The 24,315-nt window shown below is 38.3% G+C and overlaps 1 protein-coding gene across 1 annotated transcript in view; it reads left to right on the forward strand.

The window, feature by feature from the left end:
* Nucleotides 1–433: 433 nt before the first annotated feature.
* Nucleotides 434–24,315, forward strand: part of CFAP95 (cilia and flagella associated protein 95) — a 69,077-nt gene continuing 45,195 nt past the window's right edge. The window contains 2 exon segments of the mRNA XM_073228634.1: nucleotides 434–643; nucleotides 22,866–22,974. Of these exon segments, the coding sequence (XP_073084735.1) occupies nucleotides 507–643; nucleotides 22,866–22,974 (246 nt within the window). The 5' untranslated portion in view covers nucleotides 434–506.

A 24,315-nucleotide genomic window follows, 5' to 3' on the forward strand; every position in this document is an offset into this window, starting at 1 on the left:
TCAGTCTTAAATAATTTGTAAGCATAAACTTGTAGTGGCAGCAGATGATGGATAGAAAAAAGAATTTGCGCAACACCCTCCTGAACCCGCCGGCTCAGGGTTCACATTCCCTTAGCCCTTACTTGACCCGCTGCTCCTGCTTTACTCCGCCCAGCAATTCTGAGGAGTAGATTGGTAGGTGGACGAAACTACAGATCCCAGGATACAATTGCTCCCCCCCCCGCCCCCTCCCCCCTACAACCTTCTTGTAGCCCGGTCACTCCCCTCGTTGCATTCTAGGAAATGTGTTTTCTTTCTAATCAGTAACCAAGCCGTCTAGGAAACCTGGGCTATTAGGTTGGAGGGATCCGCCCCTCCAATGGCTCCGCCCCCTCCATTGACAACCCAACCCCCACCCCTGCTCCAGGTTGCTTAGGAGATGAGAGACGCCGGATCTTTGTTGGTGTCTGCGTGTAGGGCAAGATAGGTGCAGAGGGAAATCCCTCAAGTCTACCTGGAGTGCCGCCATGGAGAGCTCGGACAGGCGCAGCCACAGCCACTGCGGGCTGGAGCTCAGACCCATTGACTTGCTGGAGCGGAAGGGCTCCCTGACCCTCCGCTCTCGGCACAAGAAATACTCGAAGCCCGTGTTGGTGTGTTCCTGGTGAGCGAGCTCTCTGCGGTTCCCGGGTGCTGGGAGAGGGAGAAGAAGGGAAAAGATGAGGGAGGAGAGGAAAAGAGAGCAACAGAGAGAGGGCAGGGGAGGAGAGGATAAACAGAAGAAAATGAGAACAAGAGAAGAGCAAAGAAAGAGAACGGCGAGAAAGAAAGAGACGAGAGAGGTAACTGGGAAAGGAGGAAAGAAAGAAAAGAAAGGGGAACAGATCTTCAAAGGAGAGATGGAGAGGAAGCAGTGAGAGTTGGGGCACAAGGAAGAGGAGATAGGAGAGTCCCCCGAGAGCCGCTCCCCAGCACCCACGGAGGCGGCAGCCGGCCCGCTGCCTGCCGTGTTCATAGATCCCCACGCAGAGGAAGGAGTGAAGGGTGTGCGCAGAGGCCTGAGAGTCATGTTTCTGAGACCAGCACATACACATAAATGTCAGGGTCCACTAGGAGGCCAGGGACGCAGCAGGAAGGAGATGTCTGTCTGTTCAGAGAATGGCCTCCAGGACTGCCATTTCTTGGGGGCAGTGAGGCACTCTGAATGACTTGAAAGAGTAGTCTAAAAATTCATTAGACTACTAGGATTCTTCTAGCCAGAGACTGAAAACTGGCACTTCCCACTGGATATGGTCAACATAGTTTTTTGGGCTGCATTTGTATTTGCATTTTTTCCTTTAAATTAATTGCCTGCATTTAAAACCATGAGATGTCACATAAAAGTACAGGATTGTATCTTCACTTGAAATGCTGAAACGCCTGGCAACAGAGGATTTTATTTCTCCTGGCAACTCTGACTCACTGGAGCTGAGAGCTGGTTACCTTTAAGATGAGAGCTCGCTCTCTCGCACAGGTTCTTGCCTGGCCCCAGCAGGCATTTGATTTACTTCCTCTGCCTTAGGTCTTGGGCTTGGAGTTCACTTAGACTCTCTTGTTGTTAAATATCAGAGTAACCAATAGCAAAACCATGACATATAACTGGGAGAAAGGTGGGGAGTTTGGGGGCATTTAGAATTCAATCCTTTGGGTCAATTTTTCTTGGCTGTATTGTTGACAATAATTACTTAAGAGTATTTGGAATATTTTAGGGAAGAGGGCAGAAAGAGAAATGAAAAGAAATCTCAAAGTTCATGTTCTTTATACTTTTGCCTTTGAAAGAAGATGAATGATTTTCACTTTAGCCCTAAGCCTAAGCCCTCCTTTATCCCATTCATTGATGTATGTGAGCCCTGCAGTTTCCAGTTTGCAAACTCTGTACAGCCTACTTACTCACTTACCCACAAACCCACTCCCCTACTTTTACTTCTTATCCTGAAAACTGAGACTCTGCCTATTTGAACTCACTGTGAGATGTTATATTGATTTGGAATCCGAAGTTACATTGGGAGGTAGAAAACCCTCTTTTAAAATTCATACAGAACTTACCTCACAAACCTCAAGCAGAACACTTAGCTCTTCATGATTTTTGTTACTCCATAAGGATTTACGTCAAAATATAAATCACTACTAGAAGTTAATGTTAAAGAGAAAGATCTTTTTCAAGTGGACAGTGCTTCTCTCTCTTCTGCACTACCATTGCTTTGAAAAGTTGCCTTTTGGACAGCATAGACATCATTAGCAAAACCACAGAAGAACATAAATGAAAAGGAAATGAGGAACGTGTTGGAAGAGAATGGTGTAACACTGAAAGTCATTCTGGCCACTGCTGGAAATGTAGAGTTCTTTTTTCTCCACCAAAACTATTAGTTCTTATTTATTTATTTTTTATTTTGCTATAATTAATGTACAATTACATGAGCAATATTGTGGTTACTAAACTCACCCTATTATCAAGTTCCCACCACATATGCCATTACAGTCACTGTTCATCAGTGTAGTAAGATGCTATAGAATCACTACTTGTCTGGTCTGTGTTATAAATGTAGAGTTCTTATGCTACGTGTTTTCCAAAGAAAGTTTGGGAGCAGGAAGAATTAAATTCTATCGACAAACATTTATGTGCCATGCACTTTGCTACATATTGAAGACCCAGAGATGGATAAAGTGGATTGAATGAGATCATTTGTGTAAAGCATTTAACACCATGCCTGGCACATAGTAAAGAATTCAATAATATATGGTAGCTAGTACCATTTTTTTAAATTAAAGTATCATTGATATACAATCTTATGGTTTCACAAAAACAACACTGTGGTTTCAACATTCATTCATATGATCAAGCCCTCACCCTCTCTATTACAGTCACTGTGTATCAGTGTAGTAAGATGCTATAGAGTCATTACTTGTCTTCTCTGTGCTGTACTGTGGTAGCTAGTACTATTTATTTAGAATAACATAATGGTTAAAAGCTTAGGCTCTAGGTTTGAATACCAATTCTACAGCTTGTGAGATGGCAAGTGACATGACTGCTCTAGGCCTCTGTTTCTGCATGTGGAAATGGGAATGATAGGATTATCATAAAATTAAACATTGTATTATGTGTAAGTACCTTTTAACATATAGCCTGGAACATAGTAAGCCCAATAAAGGTTATATATATGTATTAGAACATGGTCATTGACCTCAAGGAATTCCATAGACCAGTAAGGAGTATGTAAAATAATTCAGCATAATCTGATTTGTGCAATATAAAGATGACTATAAAAGGAAAAGTAGCAGGATGGGAAGATGAGTGCAACAGACTGAGTAAGTGGCAGTATCATAGGGAAATAGGAGTAGTTTTCTATAGTTGGCAAATACAGTCAGTCCTCATTATTTGTGGATTCTGTATATTTACAAATTTACCTACTTGCTAGAGTTTCTTTGTAGCCTCAAATCAATCCTTGCCTTTCACGGTCGTTATGAATATGCACAGAGAGGCAAATTGGTTTTGGTCACCACTGCCTCCCCCACCTACCCCACATTCCTAGTTGAAGTCAGAGTGACACTCTGCCTTCTTGTTTCAGCTGTTGTGCTGTAACCAAGTGTTCTTCTCGAGGACTATTTAGGGCCATGTTTTTTGTGTTCTTGTGCTTTTTGTTGGTGATTTCATTGTGCTGGAGTGCTTTGTGTTCCTAAGCATAAGGGGACTGTGATGTGCCTTACAGACAAAAATATGTATGTTACATAAGCTTCATTCAGGCATAAGTTATAGTGTTGTTGGCTGTGAGTTCAATGTGAATGAATCAGCAGTGTATGTCAAGTAAGGTGTCTTTAAACATTAACACATAAAAGCAGGCTGTGTATTAAATGGTTGATAAAAAAGTGATCGGAGGCTCCAGGCAATCTTGTATTTCCCCAGGAGCAATGGTTCAGTATTTGCTACAGTTTCTGACCACTTTATAGAACATAACCTCAAATAATGATAATCAGTTGTAAAATGTGAGAAACAGTTGGATTTCTCTGAGCTGCATGTGCTGCTGGCACCCTTGTTTTTCTTCTATATCCAACCAGTCACCAAGATCTGTCCTAAAGTTCAAATTGTACAAACTTCCAGATGAATAATGTCACTGACCCTTTGTTTGAATACATTCTGGTCACAATTATTTGCTTTCTAGTGACTTATTTTATTGTATATTAAAATTTTTATGGAATTGTAATATTTATTCATTTTTTGAGTACCTACTTTCTATACTATACCATTTGGGTAGCCTTCCAGCTGGGTGTTTGATCAATTAAGTGACTATACCTGAATATTTGCAAAATAGAATCTGCAACTGGGAAAAATTCTGACTTAATTCTGCTTGTATAGCTTGAACATTTGAAGGATTCCTGTGTTTCTCTTTATGTGGCATATAATACAAGTCTTTTTGACTTCACTACACACATTGGTTACAGTTGTGTATCAGAGATATGATAAAGTGTTATACCCAGGATGGTTAGTAAAGGTATCTCTGATCCTTTACTAGAATAAGACATTGCCTAGGAGGCATCTCTTCCTTGCAGCTGGAGTGGTGGATAAAGCCATATTACTGGCATTATATTTTGATGCTTCTGAGTGAGAGAGGCCTTTCTAGAAACTGTCTTTCTCTATTCATTCCTGTATCCTTTATGGAGCTATATTATCAGATGGTTCCACCAGAAATTCTAGTTGAAGGGAAATTTTATCTTAGGATATCTTCCCACTTATTGGAATAATGGTATACTAAAAACCAGAACAACCAGATTTGCCTTTCATAAATTCTCTGGTGTGAGACTAGTTCTTACATTTTCATATGTTTACAGCAGACTTCAGAGACATTATGAGTTCAGTTGCAGACCACCTCAATAAAGCAAATATCACAATAAAATGGCTCAAATAACTTTTCTAATTTCCCAGTGCATATAGAAGTTATTTTTATATTATGCTATACTCTATTCAGTGTGTAATAGCATTATGTTTAAAAAATGTACATACCTTAACTTAAAAATTTTTAAATTGCTAAAAAATGCAAACCATCTCCTGGGCTTCCACTGAGTTGTAATCTTTTTGCTGGTAAAAGGTCTTGCCTCAATGTTCATGGCTGCTGACTGGTCAAGGTGGTGGTTGCTGAAGGTTGAGGTGGCTGTGGCATTTTCTTAAAATAAGACAACAGTGAAGTTTGGCACATTGATGGACTCTTCCTTTCATTAGTGATTTCTCTGTAGCATGTGATGTTGTTAGATAACATTTTACCCACAGTAGAAACTTCTTTCAAAATTGGAGTCAGTCCTCTCAAATCCTGCCCCTGCTTTATCAACTAAGTTTATGAAACATTCTAAAGCCTCTGTTGTTATTTTAATCATTTTCACATCAACTTCACCAGGAGTGGATTCCACCTCAAGGAGCCACTTTCTCTCTCATCTATAAGAAGCAACTCCTCATCCATTAAAGTTTTGTAATGAGATGGCAGCAATTCAGTCACATTTTCAGGCTCCACTTCTAATTCTAGTGTTCTTGCTCTTTCCACCCCATCTGCAGTTACTGTCTCCACTGAAGTCTTGAACCCCTCAATCCATGAGGGTTGGAATCAATTTCTTCCAAACTCCTGTTCATGTTAACATTTCGATGTCTTCCCATGAATCATGACTATTCTTAACGGCATCTAGAATGGTGAATTCTTTTCAGAAAGTATTCGGTTTACTTTGCCCAGATCCATCAGAGAAATCCTCAGGCATCTAAAGCCCTATGAAATGTATTTCAGTAAGACTTAAAAGTCAAATTTACTCCTTAATCTATGGGCTTCAGGATGGATGTTGTATTGGTAGGCATGAAAACAACATTAACCTTGTAGATCTCCATCAGAGCTCTTGGGTGACGAGCTGCATTGCCAATGAGCAATAATATTTTGAAAGTAATCTTTTTTTCTGAGCAGTAGGTCTCAACAGTAGGCTTAAAATATTCAGTAAGCCATGCTGTAAATGACGTGCTATCATCCAGGCTTTGTTGTTCCATTTATAGAACACAGGCAGAGTAGATTTGGCATAATTCCTAAGGGACCTAGAATTTTTAGAATGGTCATTGAGCATTAGCTTCAACTTAAAATCACCAGCTTCATTAGCCCCTAACAAGAAAGTCAGCCTATTCTTTGACATTTTGAAGCAAAACATAGTGTTTTCCCTATATATGACAGACCTAGATGACATCTCCTTCCCACTGAAAATGTGTTATTTATTGTAGCCACCTTCATGAATTATCTTAGCTCAGTCTTCTGGGTAACTTGCTTCAGCTTCTACATCAGCACTTCCTGCTTCACCTTGTACTTTCAAATTAGGGAGACAGTTTCTTTCCTTAAACCTCATTAACCAACCTCTACTACCTTCAAAATTTTCTTCTGCAGCTTCCTCACCTCTCTCAGACTTACTTGAATTGAAAAGAGTTAGGGCCTTGTTCTAAATTAAGTTTTGGTGTAATAGAATGGCGTGGCTGGTTTGATTTTCTATCCAGACAACAAAATCTTTCTCCATATTGGCAATAAGGCTGTTTTCTTATCATTCATGGATTCACTGGAGTAGCAATTTTAATTTACTTCAGGTACTTTCCTTTGCATTCACAACCTGACTGTCACAAGATGCTTTCAGCCTGTCTTGGCTTTTGACACACCTTCCTCACTAATTTAATTGTTTTCAGCTTTTGATTTAAAGTGAGAGACAAGCAACTCTTTCTTACATTTGAAATCTTAGAGGCTATTGTAGGGTTATTAACTGGCCTGATTTCAATATTTTGTGCCTCAGGGAATAGGGAGGCCCAAGGAGAGGGAGAGAGGAGGGGAAAAGCCAGTCAGTGGAGCAGTCAGAACACACACAATTATCAGTTAAATCGGTCATCTTACATAGGTGTGACTCGTGATGCCCCAAACAATTGCATAGTAACACCGAAGACCACTGATCACAGATCACCATATTAAGTATAATAATAATGAAAACATTTGAGGTATTGTGAGAATTAGCAAAGTGTGATATAGAGTATGTACAAAGTGAGTGAGCAAATGCTGTTGAAGTGGAAAATGGGGTTGATACACTTGCTAATGTAGGGTTTCCACAAACTTCCAATTTTTAAAAAAAGGAACACCTTCAAAGTACAATAAAGCAAAATGCAATAAACGAGGTATGCCTGTATTTATTTTCACTCATTTCTCCTTAGCCAAATTGACATCCAATAATGAGTGATGATAATTTAAAGCCAAAAAAATTCATTTGAGTCTCCATGGAAACAGTTCATGCTCTGGTCTCCATGGTGACACATAGAGTTTTAAGGGCTCAGGTTAATTTTATGTATTTTTAATTTCAATTACTCTTCTTTCCTACCTAAACCCAAAATTAAAGAGCCTGGGCATTTTACCCTACCCCTCATCCTCTAGTAGGAAGAAAACAGAAAGAGGAAGGAAAAAACTGAAGAAAAACAAAATGTGATAATTGTAGGCTACTTCATAGTTTTAAAGATTTTTACAGAAAATCATTTGGTCCAGGGAAAAAGAGAGTTTTCTGTGGGGCTCTTCACTTACACACTAATGTGTGTTTGAACCTATGTATTTAAGGTGCTCCACATTCAGAGGAGAATAGTTTCAAGGCACTAGGATGTCATTAGTATACTAAACAGAAAATAGAGATGAATTTTCTAATTTGCTATATCATTCTTCCTGTATTTAATCGGCAACTTTCTCAGGAACTATTTAGTATTTAGTCAGTCATATCACTAAGGCCAAGCTAGAGCTACATAGATCCTCTCTAGTCAGCAATCCCATCTCCTCACTTCTCCAACACACACTCTAACACTAGGATAAAAAGGCAAAGAAAATAAGGAAGCACTTTAGTAATGACATGTTGCAGCCTGCCTCTTTATTGAAATCCATAAATGTTTCCTTTTCCATCAAGTCTCCATCTTTCTCCCTTTAACAACTCAGGCCTTCAATCAGAAGCTTCTTACCTCTTACTTTGTGCATGTTTTAAATGAGTTTGGTCGTGTGGTTTCCATGCACATAGCATAAAATTTGGAGAAGGGATAGAAGTGACTTAAAAGGGGCTTTTTGGGTTAATCACAAGAAGTGAGAAGAAGGCCAACAGGTGAGAATATAATGGGTACTCAATTAGTATTCATTAAAGAAATGAACAAATGATCAGATAAAAGAGTACATGAAGAAACCTGAAAAGCATTGCAGACTGGGGGCTCTCTATTTTATACTTTAAAAAGGTCTTGAGGTAAAAAAAAAATACTACACAGTAGCATAAATTCATAATAAAATCAGAGTCTATTTTCACAGCCATGATCCTGATGCAACAGTATGACATGGAAGCATCTCTGTATACGTGAGCTTAGAGGGGCGTAATGCATTAGACTTCTCACTGGAATTGTGAAGAGTTTGAAAACAGTATCCAAACTTGTTCTCTTTTCATTTACAGTCATGACTTACTTGGGACTGATAGGAACTAAGGAGATTTTAGTTAATATAAGGATAAATGATATATACACTTTAAAAAGATATTTCAATTTTTTTCTTAACTCATACTTGAAAAAAAATCTTAAATATAATGTCATGTGATGATCTGATATTATGTAATAGTAGACCAGTAACATGTAGACTGTCTACCAGGCAGCAGAATTGGAAATTCACAGACAACTCAGATGCATGCATAAAATTTGTTTTCTAAAACTGAATCTCATGGCTTTTCCACTGTTGATCACTAGAGAAAAATTCAAGCATGCCAGTTAAAAGATATCTGTCTTTTCAAGTTTGAACAGTTTGTTTTAGGTTAAAATAGTCTCTTTCACAACTGTGCCCACTCTTTCTGAGTCCTTCCTATCCAATCTTCTCCTCTCCCCAGCGGCATCTGTGTGTGTGCTCGTGGGACTGAGGTTAACTTGGTATTTTGGTGGTGGGAAGTGAGGTTCCAGGATCTGCATGTGGGTACTTGTTCTTGCTCGCTTGATTCTTTATCCAACTTGTGTGCCTGTTGCTCGTGGATTTGTGGCTAATCCACTTGCTTTGTTGAGGAGCTGTCTCTGCTTATAGATTCAGTCCCACTTTGGCTTTTGCTGGCACTATAGATCTCCCAGTCAAGCTCATCCACCCCAGCCCCTGACAGGCTGGCCACCCCACAACCACTGTAGCAGAGGCACGGCCTCTCAGTATGGCAGCCCCTGAGCTAGCCCACTGCCACTCAATTCAGCTTACATCAAGTGCCCTATGAAGAGGGTGTGTGTATACTGTGGTTTGCTCAGGATCATTTACTTCTTTTGGCCTGGAACTTATTAAAAGCCCTTCTTTCACTTTCTAAAGTAAATTTAAAAGATAAATTATAAGGTCACTCTATTTGTGCCATGTGTAGGAGCTTCTGGGTCTTGTTAATAGAAGCTTAAGAAATTTTGACCTTTTATTTCTCAATAATGCCTGACTTTGTAGAAAAAGACCTCAGTCAGTACTCAAAAGTTCCATTTTGTTAGTCAGAGGCTAATCAACAGCACTTCATTTTTCTTCATATTATTGACTAAACAGTCCTAAATCTTTTCAGGGCAAATGTGATGCCTCTGATTTATTAGAGCAAAAATTATTCTAAAATTAAGCAAAGAGCAAAGATTAATATTTGAAAACATCACCTCAATCTAAGTAAAAAAAAGGCAGCATGTATAAATTTCTTTGTTAAAAATATGTGCTATATGCATTGAAAAGAGACAAAAGGATATTCACCATATAACACAAAGTGTTTATTTCTGGATGGTAGATTTATAAATTATGAGTTCTTTTATTTTTTTCTCTTTGCCAATTCTACATTTTCCATAATGAACATAACATGTATTATTTCCATAATAAGAATGAAGTTACTTTAAAAAATCTGGTATCATTTTCCCCTGAAGCAAAAATTCTCTAAATGCTCAAAATTTAGATACAATATTTCATCTCTTTCAGAGTCAGATTCACTCTTCATGGTTTATTATGAGTCTTTTGAAAATACCTTTTTAATTGCTAGTTTATGTTGGATAAAAGGATGATGCTATCTATAGTCATTTAACCACCCTTTCACTCTTGTCTGTGTAGATCCTACACCACAGTTATTTTTAATCTAGTCCTACATTCTTATTCCTCAATATACACATGTACCCACAAATGCTTTTGAATATAATAGTTTTGGGAGGAAACACCTTATTTTTTGTTTTTCAAGATGAAATCCAAGACAGTCTGCATTCTTTAGCCCTGAACATATTTTTCTTTCAATGCTATTCTCTTTTATGAAATTCCAGTGACATTTTTTTTCTGAAAATTAGTGATTATAGAATTGTTGTACCTTGACCTTTGTGTGAGATATTGCTTAACTTAACTGGTGGCCAGAAAAAAACAGTTTTGCTTGCAAGATGAACTCTTGTAAGGCAGCCTATTACAGGACAGACATTTCCCCATGTTGGTGCACTTGGATTAAGCAACATCATTGCTGTACACAAATTCCTCTTCCTGAGTCACCCCCTTCCTACCTTTGAGAACATCTACCACCTGGTCCACGGAAGCCACCAGAGCCCCTCCTCATCATTCTGCTGCTGTGGTCTTTCCTCTCACAGGTAGTCACAAATACTTTATAACCAACCTTTCTTTCTCTTACTGATGATCTCTTTCTAGGTAAGAGTGTAGGGAGAAGGGAGGAGGTAACCAGCATGTGGGGCTTAATGACATTTTGATAAGAAGAGGTTCAGTCTATGGACACCAGGACACCCAGGCTCAGGGCTCAAGGTTTTTTAATAGCACTAGACTAGAATTGTTAAAGAAACCCTGAGTTGGCTTGGAAAGCTACCCCTTTGATACTATTTTCAATATGTACAGGTCAGACTTCTTTTGGTTGTTAAGTAAAAGATAGTTAACTTATACTAACCTAAGGAGGTAGGAAACTGCATTAGCTTATGATATTAATGGAATAGTTGATTACCAGATAAGGAGGAGGGCAGGGTACAACTCAGTCTTAGGACTGAGTTGACTAAAGGATGCAAATGAACCAGGTCTCACTTCACTTTTCTTCCCTCCTCCTCTGTGTGTTTGCTTGATCTTATCATGAAGACTATGGTAAACATTATGTTGCAGTTCTGGAATTTGTATTTTACATCTTCATCCCACAAATAAAGGTTAGTTTTAAAGAATTTTGTTTTGAATCTTAAAATTCCAGGTCAGATATCCATTTCTGGGTTAAGTATTTGTTTGGAGTCATCTGACAGGGCAAAGTTAGGTAGAAATATGGTAGCTTTCTAATAGCCATGGGGCAAGGTGGACATACTCAGGAAAGGAAGGAGTACTGGGCTGATAATCCTATAGATATCCACTATGTCCCATCCTCTCCTATAGATATATACTATATCTACTATATGCTATAGATGATTACTGTAGTAGAGAATGAATTCTAAATTCCAAACACCCAATTTTGTAGCACAAGTTTAGAATATAACCCATTAATATGTTGGGGATTCCTACATTAGCTGTTGTTTTGACTTTAAACACCCCCAACCCCACCTAAATGGCACCTGCACAATGAAGTTTTAAAAAGTTGGCCTCAGCTGTGATAGGCAGAAAACAGAAATCTTTTGTAGAGATTAGGTGAACATATCTTTGCAATGCTTTGAAAAAGTTAGTTCTGTATGGATTTGAATATTTTATTACTTTTTTGAGAGACACTGATCTTTTATTACTATGTCCTTTAATTTTGAATTATAATTACATTTCAATTGTTATTAGTCACAAAATTTATTTTCCTTATTTGAGTTAACAAAGTTTTGATGCATTAACAAAGATAAGTAATTGGCAGAAAAATTATAATGTTTTTTTGGTAAGTTGTTAGATCCCCAATCAGTTTGTTCCAGGTTCAATCAAACGTAAGAATTAACATATGCCATTTAGTTATTACAGAGAATTCAGCTTCCTTTTATAGAAAGTAGTAGGAAGAATATTTTGAAATTAAAATGTATGAATGACTTATCACAATTTTTTTAAGCACGTGGAAAAACACTGAGATACGCAGCCGAGAGCCAGAAGCGTTAAATGAGTTTTTGAAAGAAAAATCACTTAAAAAATGTTCTTCTTTCTAAATAAAGAGGTCTTTTTTGAATGGCATTTGTCAAAAAAATTTATTGAACCATTGCTAAATTGCAGGCACTCTGCTGAGTCTTGAATTGGACAGTGAACAGGACATCCTCCCTCACCTCAGGAGATCAACATTATGAGACAGGAATAGGGGAGGCTAAGTTGGCAATTACTATGCACCATGACTGGGGTAACCATGGTGCACTGGGAACATCCAAGAACTCTTAGACCTGTAGGACCTGGGAAAGTGTTAGAGGAGGTTATCCCAGCTTCTAGGATTTGCATGGGGAGCTAAAGATGCACATTAGTTTGTTTTTAACTGAAGGCATCACTACCCTTTCCCCAGAGTGTTTTGAAATATATGCAGGCGTTTTTGATTATATAATGACTGGTCTGTCTAGTGCTATCAAGTGTGTAATTTCAGAATTGTTATTATTAGTTGGAGGAGTGGCTCAGCATCTTAACAGCATTTATCCATTTATCTATATGATGCCTAAGTTCATATCCATAAACCTACCGCCAGATAGGTGGGGACAGCAGATCTAATATGTATCTAGGGCCAACACATTTAAGTTAGCTAGGTTGCATAATGCCATTCATAGCAAATGTGCATAGCAGAACTCCTAATAGATCATCACAGAAAGGTAATTCCCCAATCATTACTGTACAAGAATCCTGATTTTCAGAACTCAGTGGCACCTGCTCTCATTGTAGGGGTGCATGCCAACAAGCCAATCAAAATTTAACTGCAGGCAGCCTCCTTGAGGTTAAGATATTGTGGCCTTCCAACTAGACCTTGAAATAATAAGTATATGTATTGGGTGAATTATTAGAAAAATTCAGTCTAGATAGATTGCACGTTTTTCTACATTGGAATTTTTTGTATGTTAAACAATCCTATAGTAAGCATAAATTATTTGGAAAAGCTGCCTCTATTTGGTTTACACTTATGTCAAAGTGAATGTAATGAATGTGATGTGATCCAATCTCTGTCTTATTGACCTCACGCTTGCCTGTGTACCTCTGGCAAGTGAGCAGGTCAGGACATATCAAATGTCCTGCTAGACATTCAGGCACAAATAAGAAATTTCCTCCCTCATAAAAAACCACCTGGGCCCAGTACTGTTTTGGAGGATAACTCTTTTTTGCTTTGACAACTTTCTCTGTTTTTTATTTGGGAATTATCTGTTTAGATTTTTTGTCTCTACAGAGAACAATTTTGGTAAATTTTCTTTCTTAGAAAGTTATATATGCCATTTCGCTTTCCAAGTATATTTGCATAGAGTTATGGAAAGTTGTCTTTAATGATTTAAAAAATGTTCTTCTATTTTGATGGTTCTATCCTATTTTCTAACAGCTTTAAGGTATAATTTGCATACCATACCAATCAGCCTTTTAAAGTATATAATTCAATGTCTTTTAGTATATTCATAGAGTTATGCATTCATCATCACCATCAGTCAATTTTAGAACATTTTCATTAACCCCTCTCAAAGAAATCTTTTTCCCTTTAGCTATTATCCCAAATCCCCAGCCCTTGAACCTTGAGCAATCACTAATCTACTTTCTATTTCTACAGGTTTGCCTATTGTGGGCATTTCCTATAAATGGAATCATATAATATATGTGGTCATATGTAACTGACTTCTTTTACTTGGCATAATGTTTTCAAGGTTCATCTATATTGTATTATGTATGAGGCCTTCATTTCTTTTTATTGCCTAATAATATTCCATTGTATGGATATTATATCCTTTACTTTGTATCTCCCCCTTTTTCTTGACTTTTTAAATAAGAGTTTGTTTACTTTACTTGCTTATTCATTTATTTTGTTTTCTAACTTACCTGCTTTTATCCTGAATTATTCTATCATTCTGATTTCTTTTGCTTGTTCTTTTTCTACATTTTTAATTAGATGTTTCAGTTATTCATTTTCATGGTTTCATTTTTCCTGATACAAGTATTTAAAGTTTTGAATTTTTTTCTGGGTACTGCTTTGGCTATATCCTATGTACTCTCAAAAGTGGTATTTGTTTTTATGGAAGTTTTTAAGTTGAGCAATTTAAGTTTTATTGGTCTTTGATTCAAGAGTTGTTTGATAGAGTGTTTAAATATCTCCAGATTGAAGAAGTATCTCTTTTAAATACTTCTATCAGGAAAAATGAAACTATGAAAATTTCTAGTTTTATTGCATTGTCATTTATACCTACCAAACATATTGAAGTATTTTTTCTTAATTTTTATGAAAGTGAAGTTCCATGAACACTTGGAGTTGTATTCTGTAAGCAGGTCACCAAATATTGGTTTCACTCTTTGCATATGCAGACTATGCTCACCCCTTTACCCAAGGAAAATGATCCAAATTCCATCTAGTCATGGTCAAAAATCCACGACCTCCATGTTATGCTAGTGTCTTGCTGCTAATTCTAGCTGTGGCTCTACTTGGTTCAAAAAACTATAGAGCAAAAGATATATTTTCTGCTCCCTCTGTATATACCTAATATACAATGGTGGAGCAAGGACAAGATACCTGTAATAAGCATTCCCACTCAGAAAGAGGAGGGATGGAAGTGACAGAGCTATTATTTGCCCACCATCTTATTAAATCCTGTTTGGCAGATGTTAGGGAACCCTACATTGGTGTCAGGAATGTGTTTAGATCCTGATTCTGCTTTCTGGTGGCAGCTTCTTTTTCCCACTGTTCTCTGCAATCCTTGGCTCTGAGCTGTGTGTGATCTTTTCTTTTACATTATTCTCCCTGACCACACTTGCAATGGATTTTGTAGAGTGGATGCCCTCCTGTGAATTCTTTGGTTTTCTCAGTTCATTTCCTGTTTCCCAGAAGCTTGGGGGCCAAATGATATTTTAAATGTTGAACAATTAAAGGATTTTTAAATGTGGACTCCTGACTTATCTGAAAGTATAATTCTTAAAAACTTAGTTTCCTATTTGTTTTAATCCAGTTAGTTCCACCTGCTGGTAACCTCACTCTTAATTCTTTCCAGACAAAGTAATAAGACTTGCGGTATTTCTTTATTTTTTCTCCTCATAATACCTTGAATGTCAATTTGAGACTATTGTAGTTAGAAATCAGAAACTCTGGAAATTTCTGTTTGGCTATCTCCTTAAGCAGTTGTTTGCTCCAAAGGCACCTTAATTCACTGGGAGGGTCCAATGATAGGATGATCAGTGCTGCAAGGCTGAGGCTTAATGAACTTTGTCTCAAAAAAGTCTTTCTGTTTTCTCTCTTATTGTTTGAGATCTAAAAGTAACTGGCTTTTGTAACATTTAAAGTCTCCACATTTTTTAAATCTTTTATTTCCCTTTATCTTCTTGTAATCCTGAATTTATCTCTTTCTCTCTTTTTAAATACCTTGGCAAAAACGATTGTCAATAGCAATTTGCACAGAGAACTAACTGTTTTCCAAGCTCTTTCCTAATCTCATGGTACATGATAGGACTCTTCACATACTGTGGCTATCAAATCTTTGGCCTTTCCAGCCTTCAGTATCAGTTTGCCATTAGCCAATTGTCATGTACTTTAGATTTTGATTACAGACATCTACCCTACTTCTGGTACTAATTTCTATGTGAAAAGAGACTGGGCTTAACCTATGATAAGAAACAGCTCCAGAAATTTCAGTGACTTAGCATATAGAGGTTTATTTCCTAGTCACACAAAGTCCACTGTGGGTTTTTGGTGGGGGTGGGCACTCCTGCTCACAGATACTCAGGGACATAGGCTGATTGAGGCTCTGTTATCTAGAAGGTCATTGATCACTCTGGCAGGGGAAGAAAGAGTCAAGAGTTGTACAAGAGCTTTTACCATCTCAGCCCAGAAATGATACATGTCATTTCTGCTCATATTTAGTTTGTTTGCCAGAACTAGTCAAATGGCCCCATCAACTGTAAGAGAACTGTGAATTTCTTGTATTTCCAGGAAAGAAGAAGCTGTATTGGTGAATACAATGTCCATCACACAGAGAAGGCTTTCTTGTAAGACTCCCCTCCTGGGTGGGCTCTAGGCCTAGACTTCCGTCTCTCTAGCCCCGAAGCCATTATCCATGGGTAATATTGGCAAATACTCGGAGGACATCAGCGGATTTGGTATTTTGAAATTCTACTTATCCCTTTGGTTACAGGTTTTCATCCAAAAGTTGACCTGGAAATTCTTCACTGGATTTTCAGTTCTTAAATATTTATTTCAATGTGTTGGAATTTGAAGATACCTCTTTTATCAAGCATTTTCCATTGTTTTCAGTGAAGCAGTTTATCTGCATAACCATGTAATTTGGCTGGCATTCTGAGAGTTCTCACCCCTGGCCCGTCTCATTACTGAGATTTCCTGCTACAGCCCTCTGTCTCCACTTCTTCCATTTGTTTTTGACTGAATCTTGGATGCTTATGGTAGTCCTTGCTCATGATGTAATCTGGGGATTATAACATTGTACTTTGCCAAAAATTCAGTTTGCTTTTAATTTTTCCATTTCCTTTGCTGCTTTTGAATGATCTCCAGAAAGAAATGGGGGAAAAATGCTCATTCCTGTAGCTATGTTCATAATGGAAGACTTTTAACACTAGATTCAATTCATGAAGAAGGTCTTGTTCATTTGTTCCTAAAGTGAACAAAATGAATTGTTTTGAAAGCAAAGAACCTTGTCTTATCTACTCAATACGTATTGTTCATGGATTCACACAAATGTGCATTAAAATGGGACTTAAGCTCACATAATATAATCTCTTGACATTATTCTCAAATAATTAATTCAATTTATTTAAGCCAGTAATATTAAGACTTTAGAGATAGGAACTTACACAGGTAAGTAAGTGGTTGCTTTGTGTTTTATAGGGGGCAAACTGGTTTTCATGCCCTTTATACAAGATATACTGTGAAGTGTTCTTTGGACTACAATAATTACTAATATATAATGCACTTTAAAAACTCTGTCTTTCTTCAGTCCTACTCTTCCACCTCTCGGAGTGTCTTTGACCAGTTAATATAAGCTGTTTCTGGAGGGGAGGATAAGAAAACCATAAGAAGTATTCTAGGATTTGAAGATAATTGTAATTCAGTTGTGGAAACACAGGGTAAAATAACATCCTGAGTCTGGTTTGACTAGGACAGTCCTGGTTTTTACCATCTCTCAGCGTACTTAGGACCTCATTTCCCTCTAAAAGTATCCAAGTGAGATAATCAATTATAGTGTCTCCTACTTAATACATGTCCCTTTTAGCTGTTTTCAAAGTCATGTATTTGGCAGTTAATCATACTGACATTTATTTAACATTTAAACTGTTTATATGGAGGCTCCCACTGATGTATTCCTTTTGTTTCCTCCCAGTACTCTCCATAGGGACTCCTGTTTTTGAAGATTTTCTATGAAGGAAATTATAATAATGTGCATCTTATTTACATTCCATTCAATGTATGTTGGGGTAAAGAAAATGAGTTCACTTATCTGTCTCTGTCAAGTGATTTTCTTTTGAGTGCAGTATAGACATCAAATTCTGTGGCTTGATGGTTGCAGATGCACAAATCACATGCAGCATAAGACACATTGAAAAATAAAGTCCCTCTTCATAAGTCTGAAATGTCACAATTTCTCCCAAGGACATTTCTCCCAAGATTTTCTTTATGACTCTACAAATACATCTAAAAGTCTTCATTTGTCAGTTTGACGCATGTGTCACAAGATAACACTACCTTAGCATGTAAATCATTTGCCCATGAAATCTTTAAAGAGGATTGTCAAATGTTTCTTTGTAGTCTTTGATTCTATTGGTTTTATGCTTCTAATGTGTCAGGAAATATAACTGACTCTGGGGGTAATTTTCTTTTAAAGTCTAAATAACAGATGATTATAAAACCTAAAAGGAAAGGTATCTTTCTCTTGCCATTTGGGTTAGATGTACATCATAAAATATAGTAGCTGACAGAGCAGTTGTGAAGTACATTAATAATTCTAAAATTTAGAATTAATATACTCTGCCATCTGGAGTCTTAACTAAAGACATCTTTGAAATCTGCAAAGAAAATGTGTCTCTTGTCAAGTACTGGAAGCTAGAATTCAGTTCAGATTTTCATTGTTCTCATGTCAGATATTGCTCAGAATCACACCTCTTTTGCAATCAGTGTTATGCATATGTATCTTGAGAGTTATTCCGTTCAGCAAGCAGATTTATAATTCCTTCAGAGACAAGTTTTTGTTGCAAAAGACTAGCATCTCTATATGCATAATCCCTCCCTCTTTATGTGTGCTTTGTGGAGTGAGCTGGGATGCTCTTTATTTTTATGGACATGTTTGAAAGCCTTTGTTTTCAGCATTTCTATTAAGGTGACAGCAGCAAAGTGTAAGAACATTCAATCAATCCATCATTTAAGATTTAATTAGTATTTACAATGTGTTAGACTATGTTAGGCATTTTATTTTATAAAAAATAATCCCTGTGTCTAAAATGTTCTAAGTCTAATGAGAAGGCGTGTTCTTTAATGGATAATCATTATTTAAAATGTGAGAGGTAGAACAACGATAAAGATAATGGTTACTTTACCACCCCCTGCTTTGTTTCCCCTACATAGAAGGGGACCATGGAAACCCTAGAGTTTACCTTGGTCCCCTTACCTGGAAGGAGAATCCTGTGGCCTAACCCCAGCCTGTCCTTCACCAGGAGCTGGGCCAATATGGCTTGGAGCAGCCAGTGGGGGTGCTCCTGGCTCCTGCCTGAGTATGCCCTGGACTCAGGTTTGTTTACTCCTGCAACTCAAGTGAGGATTTACATGTGTTTACTCAAGAGGGTCTTACAGATTCTATTTGACATGGCATCATCCAACTCTTACGGTAGGGAAATCAAGTTCCCTAAGGGCCCCAGAAACAGACTTAGAAAGTCCTCTTGACAAGGCATTACTTGGGACTACATTAGACCTGAGAACGTGGGAAGAATAGGATCTAGAGAGTTCAGGGTATTGTAGGGTTGGTGGTGAGAAGTTGTATACCAATCAGATATGTTGGGCATTTGTCCTGAATGGGACCGCTCATGCTGTCTTTGGCCTACTAGGGTCTATTGACCTTAATCCTCTCTGCATCAGTCTGAGCAGTCCTTTTGACAGCAGGTCATTGTTCCAAGCTCCTTTTTCTATGATTGGAAGCTCTGATCCTGTCTTGTTAGCCCTTTCCCCATTCCTAATTCTTTTCAGCCATACTATTTCTCCCACAGTAGAGTAGAGAAACCAAGTTTCATCTCTTGCAATTAAAGATGTCTTACGTAAAATTTTTCATATGAAGAAATAGCCACAGCATTCAGCTCTGGTCTTCACAGAGCAAGACTCTCAGGAGAAGCAAGTCTGTTTGTCAAGGAATATTCTGGCTCTGCTGCCAGGAAGCCCTGTGGGCCCTCCTCCCAGCAGGAATATCAGTCTGTACCTGCATGCTTGGCATTGAAGACGCAGCTCTTCCTTCAGTCAGCAGTACGAAATACCTATACTCAAGCAGCTTTGGCCTTGAACTGACTGCTGAGCAGCTGCTGTCAAAATCGTGTCTAGGCAAGCTAATATCTGCAGCAGCTAATCTGTAGACCAGATCAGGGCTGGTCAACAATGACCTTTTCATAGAAGGTTTTGTACAAACTGTAAAGACAATGTAGCAGGTTTCTCTTATAGCTAAATTTATTCAGTTTTAGACTCTGCAATTGTTTTTACTTATCTTTGGAGATGGTTATTTTATTTTTAATGTTCCTGTTGGTTTTATAAATTTGGGGGGAAGTTTTTGCTGCTCCAGGAAACACTCAGGTTTGGGAACCACTGGTCTAAGAGTCTGGTACACAACTGTTCTCTAGCGCTTTCTCAACCTTGGCACTTTTGACATTTTGGGCCTGATATTTCTTGTGGGGCTGCCCTGTTCCTTGTAGTATGTTTAGCGGCATCCCTGGCCTCTACCCACTAGATGCCAGTAACAACCCACCCCACTCAGATGCAACAATCAAAAATATCCCCAGATATTGGTAAATGTCTCAGGGTAGGTTGGGGTGGAGTGGTGGTGAGATGTGGTCAAAAAGCTTGGCAGTTACTTTTCCAGAGGCATTATAAATTTTATTTTATTATATTATCTCCTCATAAAGAATTTTCATTGCAAGAAATGACAAGTTGTGGCAAATTTTATGGTAACCATGAACAAATGCTGGTAGCAAGGAGAACAAAGCCATATAAAGAATATATGTATCATTATACCTTGATTTTTTTGACATACACACACACACACATTTATTTTTTTGTCTTACAGAAATGTTGTAAGGCTTACTTGATACTGACAAAATATTTAAAAATACCCAGTAATATTGTTTGAATGCTGGGCACTGTGTCTGTGGTGCCTAAAAAGGAGGTAGGCCCTTGAGACAATACACTGAAATGTTAACTGGAACTTCTCCCCTTCATTCCTATGCTCTTATGGAGATAGTCTGGTTTTACTGCCTTGGGGAAGAATGACCCAGCAGGCAACAAAAGAAACAGATCTTGGCTTTGGGGTCCAAAAGCTTAGGTCTTAGGATGACACAATGTATTTGGAAGAATAAATGAAGTAGCTGTGCTCTCTTGTCCCATAATAGATGAAGAGTTCATGGACTAAAGATGAAGATGTCAGAGAAGTTGAGAATGTGTGGATTTATCTGGGATCCCAAATTTGAATTAAAGTTTTGGAAAGCCTAGGGCAGAGGGGACTGAGCCTTCCATTCATTAGGTGTATATTTTTGGAGGTGTTGAAGTATGGGGCCCCTGCGTGTCCCCCAAACCCAGAGTGGTGCCAACATGAAACACATGCCTTCTTGATGAGCCAGGCAAACAGCTCAGGGACCCTGGGTGGAAGGGACATAAGAAAGTTTTTGGTGGGCTAGATACTGTCATCCTTGTGGCAGAATGCCAGTTTACACCAGCATCTGTGTGGCAGGCCCTGGAGGGCATAGTAGAGAGCTGCATAGATTGACAATAGAAGATCATAGGAGGGTCTAGATGTTTCCACAGGTGTTGGCAAGGAGAGATAAGCACAGCAGATAATTTCTCACCATTGTGGTTCTACACAGTCCTTTAGAGTTGGAAGGGACCCAGAATTGACTGTGATAAAGGTTTTCCCATCTGGCAATATGAGTACTTGGGAAAGAAATTAAGTACAATTATGAAAAAATAAAGTTGCGATTCTTGTACCCTAGAATTTTTTGAGACTGGATTAGTATTCACTGTATGTAGATGTTTAAGGTACTTTACAATATTTGAAGAACCTACTGCCTTTATTTTTTTTCATTTTAACTCATAAAAATCTTAAAAGGTATTGGTATTATTTCTGTCCTCATTTTACACATGTGAAAGTGGAAGCACAGAAAGGTTAAGTGACTTGCCCAAGGTCACACAGCCAGCAGTAACTCAAACCCGTGTCCATTCACTCTGCAACTCTTGGTTCTTGTTTTTGTCCAATATTCCCCCTAAGGACTGAAGTAAGAGCTCTGTCAGGCTCCCAAAGACTGCTGGTTTGGTACCAAAATGCTTCAGTGTTTTGCAATTCAATGTGCAGATGTGGGGAGGGCAAAGGGTTCAACTGCTGGAGCTCTGCTGCCCCACTCTGGGCTCCCTCACTGCTGTGTGCTATGTAGAGGTCTGCTACCATGCTTAGAGGTGGGGAGGCAAGGGTGAAATTTGTATGCAATGCAGATGCCCAGCCCCAGCTCAGTGGGATGAGGTGGGGAGTTAGGACTTTAAGGGCCTCCTATCTTGGATTCACCCATCCAGGTGAATGCATGCTGTTTTGCTTCCATAGCCCGATGCCCACTCTTACCACACTGTAGGTTTTTCTTGTTTAATTGTCTGTGACTGTCATTCTTGTGAGGAACTAAAGGCAAAGACTGCATCACGCTTGCTCCCCATTGCATCCCCTACACCTGGCAAAATGCCTGGCATATAGTAGGTACTGAATGAACAGACAAATGGATGGATGGATCATTGAATTATTGGGTACCTCAATGTTCCTTATATAATCCTAGCCCCATATCCCTTAATAGCAAGGCCTCTTCTAAGGGGTTTGGGTTCAGCTTCCTTTATCTCACTCAAAGAAAGCTTTGCGAAAATGGCTGCTTTTGTTGTGGGCCTCTTCACCTTCTTTTCCTTCCCTGTCCCCAAATCCCTCCTTTCTTATTATTTCTATTCACACTTCCAGTCAAAATGGTTTGAAATATTTTTTCTTCATGTTTTAAGAACTGTTTTTTCTAGCTTGTGTTTAATTGTAAGCTTCCTGTAGCCCCTCTTTAGGAGCAGGAAGTACATGTTATAAATCCATATGAGCAAACACTTTGGTGTCTCATTTTGAAAAGAAATTATAACTAAAATTCATGGTAGAAAAAAATTTCTGAAGTGGCAAGCTGCCTTTCTAAGATATTACCGTGTCTTGTTTTGGAATTTACCTTCAGTAACTAATCTACATTATTAAATAAGATTCACTTCGTTGGAGTCACTGAATAATTGCTGTGTTGGTTTTTGTGGTATTATTAGTTTTATCATTTGTTCTAAGTTGTTTTTAGAAAGTAGCCTCAGCAGTACTTGAAAAGAGATAGAAAATACTTTATATGTCTCAAAACTGGTATATTCATAATTAAAACAATGCCACAAATATAGTAAATTTTCATTGGATAATTTTTTAAAATTTAAATGAAACGCATGATAAATAAGCTTAATACCTTAACAGATTCTAATTTTTTTTTAAGGCACCATGACAGAGAAGCTTATCCCAAAGATTATGATATAGAGGGTCCTGAGGAAGTAAAAAAACTGTGTAATTCCACATACTGGCAACTTGGAACCAGTGAGCCCCCAGTAAGTAATTGCTGCTAATTTATTTAAGTAAAACATGCTATTATTATTTTCAAAACGTTTATATGGCCCAATTGCAACAGGATTATGTATTCATTGCATAAGTACTTCCTGTTGAACTGCTGTGAGTGGGTCATTCCTTGGTTATTTAGGTGTCTTCCCAATCAGAGTAAAGCAGGAGCTCAACTTCCCAAGGCACCCAAATTGTGTCCTATAATGTCAGGCGTTTAGGGGCTAGTTGAAGACTCAATTCAGCCTTACAGGATGGGCCTTGGGGCCTGAAGATCTGGTAATTTGATAAGGACAGATATAAATGTGTAGAGAAGATTAGGTTTGTATCACATTCATCTCCCAAAGGCTGGACTAGTTTGAAATAGAGTAGGCTTGAGAAGATCCATAATTCTATGCTGGAAATGGTTCTAGAAGATTCTCCAGGGTGATGGAAATGAATTAGCTTAGCAGCGCCTCTACCATTTCCTCTCTTCCTCTTATAGTTGCAATGGACAGAGAATTAAAAGGATATTAATAAGGCTTATAATTATAAACCTGAAAAATGGGACTTACTATAAAGATTCAAGTGCCTGATATAAAACCAGTGCCTGATATGGAACCAAGACAGCTGTAAAGCAAGACATTCTCTCTCAATCTCTCTCTCTCTCTCTCTCTCTCTCTCTCTCTCTCACACACACACACACACACACACACACACACACACACACACACACAATCCCTCTTGGCATCACTATTTCTCATTGTTCAGTTGTCTTCTTGACTCACAGCTCATGTCTCAGGGCCATTCTGATGGTTTCCTCAGTTTTCGCCCTGCCATCTTACTTTTGCACCAGGCTGCCTCACTGGTCATTAGCCAGCACGTGGATGGGGCTCTCCTACCCAATGCCCAACTCACCCTGTCAATAGCCACCCTGCCCCATTCCCCAAAACCCAGCTTAATCTTACTTTCTTAAGCATGGGACTGTAGTCAGAACAAGAGCAAGCTGGGCAAGGCAGGCATTGCTGGGCATGAATTTAGCATCTTAGATTCTTAAAAAACATTTATTTTTGATTTCTAAAGGAAAATGTTCTTGGTCTCTGGGTTGTGGGGGCAAGTGAGTGAAGTGAACTATGAGATGTAGGAACCCCAAATATTCATTCCTTACATTCTGTGTATTGCAGGAGTCAAGCCTCAGGTTAATAAAGGGTGTATAAATAAAATAATGTTTGCCTTCTCTATGGCATTTGTTCATTGTCACTGAAACGTTGTCTATCCTCTACCAGGTTTATAGTGTGTATTAGATAAGAAGGAAAATAGATCAAGGAATCACTATTTCTGATGAAACTGTTATT

Source organism: Manis javanica, chromosome 2 (assembly GCF_040802235.1).
Source record: "Manis javanica isolate MJ-LG chromosome 2, MJ_LKY, whole genome shotgun sequence".
Taxonomy (NCBI): Eukaryota; Metazoa; Chordata; class Mammalia; order Pholidota; family Manidae; genus Manis; species Manis javanica.